The sequence below is a fragment of the Excalfactoria chinensis genome, chromosome 1 (genome assembly GCF_039878825.1).
Source record: "Excalfactoria chinensis isolate bCotChi1 chromosome 1, bCotChi1.hap2, whole genome shotgun sequence".
NCBI classification, from domain to species: domain Eukaryota; kingdom Metazoa; phylum Chordata; class Aves; order Galliformes; family Phasianidae; genus Excalfactoria; species Excalfactoria chinensis.
Window position 1 is genome coordinate 82,238,329 of NC_092825.1, and position 12,213 is coordinate 82,250,541.

Genomic DNA, 12,213 nt, shown 5'->3' on the forward strand with positions numbered 1-12,213 from the left:
CACAGACTGGTTTTAAAAAGACTGAAGAAAAGACAATTGCAAGACATTGTAGAAGGCAGGCAAGAAGGTGCCAGTGAAACTGTCTATATATCAACTTGCTGCAACTTGAACAACTGGATTAATTTTGTAATTTATGTGCTTCTCAGTTAACACATCATACCACTTTGGCTCTTACATTATTTGTGCATTTGAGCTGTTTCTAATCTGGCATTTTTCTTTTCTTCTTCTTCTTTTATTCTCTCCCCCCTTTCTTTTACTTGAGGAAAATCACAAACTTTTAAATATAATAACCACCTCTATTCTTCAAATGTCTTCCTCCCACCTCCCACTCATGTTTTACAAAAACTTTGTCTCAGCTGAAGGCATTGTGGATATTCTGAATATAATGTAAGTGTAATGTCATTTTAATGAATGTTTGTACGGTACTGGTCCTTTAGCTAAATTATGTGAAAACAGATGCATTGGTCATGAGTAATAGGAAAATAAGTTTGTTTCAGAAGCCTAATTGCTATGCTGATGGCTATAATAACAATACCGTCAGCCATTTGCTGATTGTTTTGAGTAGAATCATTTTTGCAGTGAAGAAATACTGGAAACAGATTCCAGCTATTCTTCCATGACAATTTGTTAGGTTTGATCATTTATTTATTCACTCATTCAAAAATAAAAATAAAAAAATAAAAAAATTCATCTTACTTGCTTTGATTCGAATCATCTAATCTGCAAATAAGTGCTGAAACTCAGGTCAGCAAACTTCCTTCTTTGGCAGCATTGGCTGGTTTTTATCACAGGTCTACTTCTAGTCTATATTTTAATGGTGTTCTGCACTATGTTTGAAATACCTCGCAACCTAAGGACACTGTCTTCCACAAACAATTCATCTGATTTGGACAGACACTGCTATCAGTTATCCTCATGTGCTGATACTGAGCAACGAAAAGGATTTCCTGACACACAGGACTGTTCTTCTATCAAGGCTTGTCCCTTAATCAAGCAAAGTCACTGGAAAGACTGCACTCAACTGCTCTGAATCATACTTACAGGTGCGTAAAGGTATTCAGGTACCTAAGAGAGCAGGAAGTGACTTGTGGAATTCCCAGTTGTCATAAAAACATGACCCAAGTCCCAGAGAATTCACTGACAAGTCATTCAGCAGTGTTATAACTGATATGGTAGGTTATACCGGTGTTTAATCCTTGGTGTGACAAAAGGCTGTAATGAGTACAGATACAGAACCTTCATGTGTGCATCTTACGAATTAGTATTATAGAATAGTTCGAGATGAAAAAGACCATTAAAGGTCATCTAGTCTGACTCCCCTGCAAAGAACAAAAATGTCTACAGTTAGAATACCTTTAACACCTTCGACCTAGAGTGTCCACCTAAGCTAGCAGAACCATACAAAGCTGCAATGGTTGCTTATGCCTCAAAGGCAGTTGCAAACAAGGGAAGGCTCCTGCTTTGCTGAGTGTACCTCTGAATACTGAGCCAAAAGAGCAAACACAGTTTCATTAACATGATGTTAACTTCCATCCAAATCTAAAGCCTACCTACTCAGTATTAACAACGGATTAAATTACCAGGTGTGTTGAGCAGCTCTCTATTCAACAGCATTCTCCGCTATGATTGCTAGGAATTCGTTTCCAGAAGAACTATTTTAAACATCTGTTGGGAACAGAAAATGATATTTTAGTTTAACAAAACCTCATTGTTATGATGCACAAGCCATTATTAATGGATTACACTTTTAATCCACTTTGTCACATAAATAAAAAATGTATGGTTTGATAGGATTAAGCACATTTTAAAGTTGTTGGTTTTTTTTTTTTTATTATTATTAGTGCTTTTGAAACACAGTTATTTTCTACAGAAGAAAAAAAATATACTAGTAACTGTTTTAACTTCTTCAAAAATAATGTTTACTTTGGACATTAAAGCCAGGCAGTTGCTATTCTCCCAACAGAGCAATGACTCACTCATACTCCCATTAACTTCAAGGGGAATGGGAGCATGCCCCAAGAACATAATTTGTTAAAAAATAAAACAGATCTATATTGTGTCAGCCCAACAGACATTAAAGGAATTAATTACAGATCTCAGCAGTGAGGACAGTTTAAATGACACAGCACATAAAGATATGTTTAATAATTACCTTGACAATTTCTAATCACATTTAAATTCCCGTAAAGTTATCAAAACATTTGAGTAATCTGAGCTTGAGATGTTTTCTATTTACTCAGAATTCAAATTGCTCCTTTCAAGTGAAAGGTAGAAAGAGCTTTGAAGAGAAATGACAAAGTAGTGAGGGAAACCCACAACAAATCATGGTTCTGATTTCAGTATTATGTCCACAATGTTATCTTCTGCATTTCTCATGTTTATTACAGACTTTTCACAGCACATCCAGTATTGACATGAGAGCAAAAGTCATCAAATAATTGTTTTTAATGGTATCATAAGCATACATTTTAAAATGCTTGCCTGCTTGGAATGCACTGTTCTTTAGCTCTCATTTTAGTCTCTGCATCATGCATGCCACTGGAAATTACTTGCAACATTCACAAGCATTTCCTCACTTCCACTGACAGAAAACATATACTATCCATTATTTTTATGCAAATGAGGGAACAGCTATTCATCTGCTTTAAAAACAAGGTGCTTGGGCATTATTTACTTCTCTCATCCAGCAAACCATTTATTAGTTGGTTACTGTCAAATTGAACTTGTTATTGCCATGTTCAAAACTAAATATACATTAAGTGCACCATGATTCATTCTGCCCTATAAGCCCTCTCATCTTCTGCATTTGTTTGCCTCCAGACAGTTTTTAGAGTTTGACTTTTCAATCTCTTCTCCCATCCACAATCCCCATTACTTTATCAGGCCTGTCCATATCAATAAAGAAGTCAGGATTAGGCCTTCCATTTGTAACTGTGCCAGAGCTGTAGAGCAACCAACACATACCACAAGTTAAAAACAAGAGAAATACAATGTTGAACTAGATTAAGTGCTCATCTTCGTATAACTCTATACAATATATCTCAAGATATTCAGAGAATAGAATCATTTGAGTTGGAAGGAACTCTTTAAGGCCATCTAGTCCAACTCCCCTGCAAGGAACAGGGACGCCAACAGCTAGATGAAGTTGCTCAGAGCCCTGTGCAACCTGATCTTGAATGTCCCCCGGGGATGGGGCATCCACCAACTCTTAGGGCAAATTGTTCCAGTGCCTCACCACCACCCTCACTGTAAAAAACTTCCTCCTGGTGTCCAATCTAAATCTTCCCTCTTATAGTTTGAAATCATTTCCTCTTGTCCTGTCCCAGACTCCTTAGGGGAAACCCCAGGTTCTTCAGCAATAGAATTACTGCATATTGTAACTAATGAGTACTCAATGCTGATTTTAAACATGCAAGAAAAAAACTCTGAATGGGAACTATAAAGTGGCTTCAAAAGGAAGACAAAAAAGATTATTGACCTTAAAAGTAGGGTGGATTTTTTTTTTTTCTCTCCTGAAATCGGTTTACTAATATGCCAATTAAGAGAAATCTCCACGGAAAACAAAGGCTCAGATGAGCAGTACGTTGAGAAAGTAAAATAGTTTTTAAACCGATTGCATAGTGAGAAGTACACAATTATTATAAAGATAATAATAATGTGGAAGAATAGAAGGATGATGTGAGTTGAAGACGGTGCTTTAGTTCTTAAAGGGAAACATCGTTGCCTCATTTTAGTGGAAACAAGTGCAGTACGTGGGGAAAGACACGCACAAACGGCGCTATTTTAATTCTACTCTGCACCACAGAAATACCGAAGTGTTCTCAGTTTTCAGTCATTGTGAAAATTGTTTTGAGAACAGCAAATATAACTGCAGAATAATCTTCTGAAGCATGTCTTTGATTTCCAGGACTTTTGGGGAAGTTCCTGTCTAAAAGCTCACATGAAGTAAGTCAGAGCTCTTGTCGCGTCGGATTTCGCTACTGTAAAGTCCCTCCGGAGGGACCACATGACGCGCATAATTCACGCTTTCAGCTCTTGGACACCAGGCGTACTTCTCGGGCAGAACACGCCGTGTGACTTCGGGCCGCCCATCTCCCAGCCCGCCCCCGCCGTGCAGCGGGCTAGATGTCCGCGTTCCACGACTGCTGCGGGCATCGTTCTCATCTTCGGGGCAGACGCGCCGAACACACGCTCCCTCGTCCTTCGGTGCATTCCTTCTCGCAGCCAGCAGCGCCCTAAGCTCCCTTCCCTTCCAAGCCCTCCGCTCCACCGACCGCTGTGAGCTTTCCTTTTGGCAACGCACCCAGCAGAACGGGCACTTCTGTTTTTTACGCTCGCGATTTGCAGTACTCCCACCCGACACACACCTCGACCGCGGACACGGAACGCGGGGAGTGGTGGGACGGCTGGCACGGGTCTCGCCGTGCTCCGCAACCCCATAGTCCCTCTCCCCCTCGGCGGCGCCTCCCGAGGCTCTGGGGACCGCGGCTCCGGCGACGGGGGCGGCCGCACCCGGGGCTTCCCCCGCCCCGCCGCCCGCTGCGTGAGCCGGGCGGGCCGGAGGGGCCGGGCCAGCTTCGCCGCCGCAGCCGGCCCCGCCTCCCTACCGCCGCTCTCAGTCCTGGAGCGCCGCTCGGCTGCCAGAGGGAAGTCGCCACCTGCTCCGGTGCGGAGTCGCTCCTCGCCGCGCGCCGAGAGGGAGAGCAGCCGCCCCGCCACTTGCCGCGCCCGCGGACGGCCGTGCGAGGAGCGAAGTTGCCTCCGCGCTCCGCAGCCGGAGGGAAGAGCCCCGCGGGTCGCCGCCGCCCCGCCGCCTCCCCGCCGCCTCCCGGTCCCGCCGCGGGCAGGCGGGATGATGGAGCCCCCCGCCGCCGCCGCCCGCGCCTCCTGCCGCCGCTGCCCGCTGCTGTGCCTGCTGCTCGCAGCCCTTTGCATGCCGCCAGGTGAGTGCCCGTTCCGCGAGGGACTCGTCGGGAGCGAGGCCGGGGCCGCAGGTGGCCGTGCCTCCCGGGGCTCCCGTCCGTCCGTCCGTCCGCTCACAGCCAGAACGCCCGGCGCTCACCGCCTCTCGCCTCATTCCGGTGACCGATGCGGGGAAGCGGGCTGCGGGCTGGCGAGCAAGACGCCGTGCCCAGTGGTTGCGCCCGCAACCACCGGGAAGCGGGCGGGCGAGGAGGGAACAGAGCTCGGGCTGCTTTGCCCGCAACGCCGCGCGGTCCCGAGCGCGGTCGGGGCGCAGCGCAGCGCTGCTCAGGGCGGGTCCAGCGGCACTGGGGGCTGCTCTGCACCTCGGGGAGCGCCGCATCCCCCACCGGAGATGGGAACATTACAGTCGTCAGACGTTCGTAGGCTTTATTTTGTAAATATTGAGCGTGAAAGTGAAGTCTGAGGGAGAAGCTGGGAAGTGAGGAGTTGTGCATTCGGCACGGAGAGCGTCTCATTATTCCTGTAGAAAGAGCGTCAGCCTGTGGCAGTAGTTTGTATTGCTTTGAAGCAAAGGCTCTGCCCGTGTGTGCCGGGAGCGCGGGGCTCGCAGGAGCCGTGGAGTTGGCTTTCGTTCGTTGCCAGCCTCTGCCTCACTGCTGTGCGCTCCTCTGTTAACCGCTTATAGGCAGCAGCGAGATAAGGGCAGCGCTTCAGGAGCCCCTTTTCATCAGAGATGTAACCGCGCTTACTCAGTATGTGCTTCAGTTAAGTATAGAACTGACAGCCTTACCTTGTTGGCATAGCTCGAGCTTTAATTTCTATTAAAATAGCTAAAAGAAAAACCCTAAAAAATCCCACCAAACGCAAACAAACGAGATTTGCAACACAGATCCAAAGGGAATAGAAGCATAAGTACTGTGTTAGTCTGTTCTGCTCTGGTTTTGCTCTGGCAAATACAGTAAGGCTTACAAATGCCTCAGCAGCAGAGTTTGCAGTCAGCGCCGATCTCTGTGGTGTAGAGCAGCTCTTTGGAAAAGATTTTTCATGTTATGAAATGCTGAAGGCATGTGGAGTATCCGGAGAGATAAGCACCCCAGTGATGAAGCAAGACGTGTCCCCCGTAGAGAGTTCTGTCCCACTTTCCGCTAATGTAAATAAGAATTGATTTCACTCGCTGTGACTGTCCACATTTACCCACCGAAGGAAATCTGAAATAATAAAAATAATTTATCTTAAAGGTTGTGCTGATGGAGGTCTATGAGGAGATGGAATTTGACTAGCTGTTACCTAAAGAGTTTGGAGGTAAACCATCCAGCGTTTACAGAGTTCTCTCTGCTGTCCTTTCTCCCTTGTCCTCTCGATGAGAAGATCGGGCAAAACAAATGCATGGGGGGAGAACAAAGCCCCACCTCAGATCAGGAACTTTCCCAGCCTACAGAAAATGCCTGGAAAGCCCGATTTATAACTTAAGCCTTACATTCTTCACCTATTCCCCGGAGGACAAAAGATACTTAAAAACAATACTTGTTAAGATTTTGGCATTACTGCCTTTTTCACATTCCTTACTCCTTGCAGCTTTTGTTGTGTCAAGCCAATTTACCATCGTCCGCCACAAATTTTGGATCCATCACTATCACAGCGCTTGGCACTGGGGAGTTCCATTTCAGATTTGCATATGGCAAGCGAAGGTTGAATTATTAAAAGCGTATTAAAAGTTGATGTGCGTCAGGTATAGATCTGTCTGGCAATATTCAGCCTGGCTGGAGATTCCTGTGAGAAATATTGAGCTTTTCTATGCAGATAGTATTATCTAAGAAGAGCTCTATATAAAAATGAGGTGGTCCACGTCCAAGTGTGGGGCTAGGAGGCTAACTCTAGGACTGAGTAAATGAGAATACCGGCTAAATACTTGGGCTCTTCTAGGAAGATGACTACATGTGGAAAGAAAGTCCATTTTCAGTCATGAGCTAACTGTGGTGCTTCCCCCTCTCCCCTGGTCTCTGGTTTATGATAATTCTGAAGATCAGAGTCTCATTTGGCGTTGTATTACTCAAGATTGGTAACTGTGTCATGGGAATGAAAGGGCAGTGTGGAGCCTTCATATTCACAGGATGATTACTTTGTTCTTGCTGCTGGTGGTTAAGGTTGTTGGGTTTTTTGTTTGTTTTTTGTTTTTCCTGGTATATCAAGCAGGACATTGATCTAAGAAAACTGATTTTCTGTATTAAGACCTGAAGTTCACAAAGCTTTTCTAAGTCTGAGGTCAGGAGATCTTTGTACCATGTATATCTTGTTTTGATCTGCTGTGTTTCTGTTGTCCAATGCACAGAGACTTCTTTAAGAAGTTGTTAAATGATTTTTGTTTTGGGAAGTGCTACTTCTTTGTAAAACCTCTTTAGAGTTCTCTTAGTAAGAATATGTTAGAAATTCATGTTCCTGTGCTGCCCCTCCTCTGTTGGTTTTCTGGCACACAGAGGGCAAGAACAACAATCATCCAGGTCTATATATTTCTGAAATTTCAGACCGCTCTTCAGCTCCTTAGGGGAACCAAACAATCTTTTAACTGGAAAAAATACGTTTTGTTATGTTCATGAAATACATATCTCTGTGGCACGCCAGATTTAATTCCATGGTATCTTATTTCCGCTTCCCAGCCTGTGAGAGAGTCAACACTCTTTGTTATAGGTTCATCCATTTTCCTTACAGATGTAATTTAGGGTGTTAATCTGTAATACCAGGGCAAATAGCTTCAGCTTTCATAGTACTAGGCACAAAACTATTGGCTGGCTTTTCTCCAGCTGTAGGTTTTGGGGAACTGAATCTCTAAGTATCTGTGCAAGCTGATACATGAAGGGGAAAATCATGAAAATACCATTACTTTACATAATGCAAATTACACCTTTGTGATAAGGTTAAACATATCCTCTCAATTTTCTTGCAAATATCCTACTTCTGTAATGTGGTTTATAGTCTTGTGCTATTGAGTGCTCACTACAGATTTCCATAATGTCCTACCTAGTAATGCATGGCACAAATCTAGAACTAAGGATTACTGTAGTGGCAATAGCTTTAATGTGCTTGCTGGTCATTACCACATTACGCCATCGTGGGGATTTTTATTTGAATACTACTACAGGGACTTTTGGTAGAGTTGTTTTTTTTTTTTTTTGGGGGGGGGGAGGGAGGGGGTTTGGTCTGATTATTGAGCCTGTAGTGAAACAGAAGAAGACTGGAAAGAAGAGAGACAACTATGGAGGGTGCCAGGTGTGTCTTTTTGTGCTTCAGACCTGTTAACATTTGAGAGATCGAATGAACCCATAGCTGAATCTCCCAAAAGTAGATGATCCATATTCAGTCTCTCCTGATTGTGACCTGCACTGTATGACCACAAGCACAGTGGTCTCCAATAGGCTGGCTCTGCAGTGCTGTTTCACACTTGAAGGTTTCTCTTTTACATTACCATGCCGACTGTAGAAATTGCTTTTTCAGATCACTAATAATCTGGGTTTTTCTGTATGGTCTTGTTCAGTTCTGCAGGCTGCAATACAGGGTAGGCTATATTTTAGCACTGTAAATAAAAACCACAGTCTCTCTGTTCAGTGCTCCTGAAGGTTCCTCAGGGTTGGTTAGCAGATAGCTTGTTTTCTTTTTTTCCTCCAGTTTGATAATGTAATTTTTTTTTAATTGGAAATAGATGTAAACTATAAGGTCACACCTGTATGAGAGAACTGAGCACCTGTTGCAGCATGCTGATGTCTCCTGAGCTCTTCTGCTTTCAAGAAAAATAGTTATGCTTTCATGCACCAATGCTCAAATGAGAGAATCTTCCAAGAACTCTAAATGCTGTGGGGTGATAATTAGAATTGACTTGAACAGAGCATGATTTTTCCACAGAAAAGTGAACATAATTTCATTTCATTTGAATACTCCCCTTGATTTGAATTTATCTTCCCTGAAGACAAGGCTTTGACCTACACATTCTCTATCCTGGTATCTTCTCCTTATTAAGAACAGTATGAATACTGAAGGAGGCTGTACGTTTCTGTCTCTGATGTGCTTGAAAATGAATCTTATCTCTTATGTAAGAAGAGATCATAGTGCAGCTAGTACAATCAACAGTTTCAAAACAGATCAATGGCAGTGATCAGATCAACTTTCTATCCCTTCTTTCTTTTCTGGTTTTGGTTTGGTTTTCTCCTTCCCCAGTGTGTGTTGTTGGAACTAAATCAGAGTCAGCCCAGCCCCAGAGGATGTTAATCCACTCCTCTAAGGTGGTGGCTTTGCAGAGGAATATCTGCCTAGCTTAAGATAAAATTTCATTCCTTATCATACATGTATGTCTCTAGAAAGGCAAATAAGCATTTATTTGTTAAAACAACTTCTATTTCTACTGAGCTGGTATTTTTTTTGTGTTGATAAGAAATATGCCTCTTTTGGGAGGTAAAAAAGGAGGAAGTGATAAAACAGTGGAGATGGAGAGCCGAGCAGCTTTAGGGTATGATTCTTGGAGGTTATCAAGGGTTAGAACAGTTCTGTAATGTTTGGTTAGAAAGCATTTGAAGTGCTTTCAATAGCAATGGAAATACTAAGCTGTTCCCCTGATAACAAGCAAAAAGTGCAGCCCGTGATTTAATGAGTGTTTCTGCAGCCTATGTATCTGTATCACCTGTTTTCAATTAGATTGTTTTGTGTATAGTTAACCTCTTACTGTGGAAGGAAAACTGCAAACGCTCACACAGCTTTCATGTGTTGCACTGTGTACTGTGCTAGTACAGTCTGTAGAATTCCCTAGCATTGTTAAACATGGGTATTAGCTGTAGCAATTTCAGCCCTAGGGGAAAGTGTTGAAACATCAGTAAAATTTCAAGCATCTCCCTAGATCTTGTGGGCTGCTGGAATCTCCATGTTTGGAGCCCTGGTGAGCCAGTGGCCCTTCAGCACTCACTGGGAACTAGCTGTGTCTGGTGGCTTTGCCCCTGCCTTCAGTTGTCTCTTTGATACAACTTGCCTTTCTGGCAGGTGAGCACTGTCTGGGAACTGTTGTGGTTTCTTTTTTCCTTGTGGTTCTTTTTTATATTAAAATAAATAAATAAATTGAAGAGACTTTTGGCAGCTAATTCAATAGAGGGAGCTCCGCTACCTTACTGTTAGAAAGAACATCTTTGTGTTTTTTCTTAGACCTCTGGCTTCAGAAAGATGCACTGGGGGGAAAAAATAAATAAATCTTTCTTAACAGTACTCTGTGACAAAGGGTTTGTTTTTTGGATGCATCTTACTTTGTTCACGGCCTTCCTGTTGTGTGAAGGAGGAAGGGCAAATCTGAGTCACACAATTGGGTAAATCCAAAGAGGTGTGACTCAGTTACAGAGCGTTCCCCTTACTGCAAGGCTTTGCAGGTTTTTAAAATGGGTGTATTCAGAATCTGGTTTTCATCTGAAGTCTGCTTGTCTGAAGGGCACTTCATGGAACAATTCAAAATGAATTTAGAATAAAGAGAGGGCACTCTCAAGCGATGAGTTGCATCAAGAATGGTGTCGGATGAAACAAGGTGCAAACGTTAAGATTGTACTTGATAGACTGTTGGAGCAAGAGAAAGCACAAGCACAGTAACACTGGCAAAGTAGTATTTTTGTTTATTTAACAAAAATAAGTTCATCTAGGATCATAAAGAGAAACTGGAACATGCGTGCCATTCTGTAAGTGTGGATTTGAGGTTATAGCAAAAGAACGCCAGCTCAAATATGTTAGCATGCTTTTAACCTATTCCATGTCTCTACAGACAGGTAAATGCAGAAAACTGGTAACTATTCTGCTAATCTCAGACCTTGTATTTCTCACAGATCCTGTATTACTATTTTTTTATTTATTTTTTTTTTACTGCAGTAATCTATTTTTCCTTAATTTTTTTTTTTTTTCAATTTAATTGGAGAAAATAGCCCTATTGAATTCAAAAATAGATGTTGGCTGTATACAGCTAGATTTGCAAGTGATGTTTCTGATATTTATATATATAGTTTAAATATATGTGATATATATAGTTTAAATATATATGTGTGTATATTCATCATCTTTTGTTTATTTATTTTTAAGAAGTGGAATGACTTGTTTTTTGTTATTGAATTGAGTGAGCTTTCTGTGTTGGCCAAGAAGATTTGCTAAGGTTTATAGATTAGGAAGACCAGAGAGGGTTATCTATTGAGTGGTAGATATTCCTTCTACAGAAAGGACTGTGACATTACCCAGTTTAAACTGGAATTAAAGCAATGTATAGTTGAATGCAGGTGTGAGGTCTTAATGCTATTTGTGGAATATGATGTTCTTTAATAGAAGTTTCTGAAATGTTTAGGTGCTCACTATGGAGAATATTAGCCTGGGGTATTACTCCATTTTTGGATACAATTTTGTGTCATGAAATCTAGAAAGCACTGTGTGTTTAACCAAGTGAATTCTATTACTTGTTCAGATAAAACCATGTTCATTGGCTTATTCTAGTGTTTTTGAAGAGCAGAGACAAACATAATAATCTTCACATACAAAGCCTTATGCAGAACAAAAAAAGAAAGATGAAGAACTGAGTACCTAGGCAGTATCTGGGGAACTTTGCTACAGGTGTGTAATCGCAAAAGAGAAGAATTCGGAATTGATTCCTTCATGCTTGATACTGTGTATCAAGTAGTATCATTAGTGCTTGCATATAGACAAGATGATAGGATAAGTATTACATATTAAAATTAACTCATGAATATTGACACAACGTTATGAGATTTGCTTTCACAAGCTGAGGAAGATTTAAGTTTCTGACACTGACATGATTTACCTGATGTAAATGGAGAAGCTGTTTGTCTCTTGTGCTTGGTAGCTTGACAACTGGGCAAGGGGATAATTTTTCCAACTTGAAAACATTACTGAAACTTTTTTTTATCAAGCAGTTTTTACTGCTAATCTTGAACCCTGTCTACACAAAAACAACGTGGAAGTCAGTATTATGAATGTCCACCCAGTTAACAGTTTGTATTTATAAATTACTTTTCTTACTATTGCTTGTGCATGCATTCTTCCTAGTACAGAGCTTGTTGCGCAGGCAGATCTTTGGCTTTACATAGCTGCCATTAATATAAGCAAATAATGACAGGAACTTCACGTTGCATGATGTTACGTTTTGCATTTTAAGGTTGTCAAAATAAGCGTTATTATTATTTTGATAGATATTTAAAACCAAATGCAAATGTTTTGCTCTAGCCCTCTGTAACAGGGCTTTGATTTCTGAAGGGGCAACTCTTCTGTGGT

The 12,213-nt window shown here is 42.1% G+C and overlaps 1 protein-coding gene across 2 annotated transcripts in view; it reads left to right on the plus strand.

Annotated features, from left to right (window-relative positions):
• The first annotated feature begins 4,290 nt into the window (after positions 1-4,290).
• ALCAM (activated leukocyte cell adhesion molecule) overlaps positions 4,291-12,213 on the plus strand; it is a 117,558-nt gene continuing 109,635 nt past the window's right edge. Inside the window, exon 1 of one of the 2 annotated variants that reach the window (XM_072333299.1) lies at positions 4,291-4,943. In XM_072333299.1, the coding sequence (XP_072189400.1) occupies positions 4,853-4,943 (91 nt within the window). In that variant the 5' untranslated portion in view covers positions 4,291-4,852. The remainder of the gene's footprint in view (positions 4,944-12,213) is intronic. The other variant, XM_072333291.1, reaches the window with a different exon arrangement.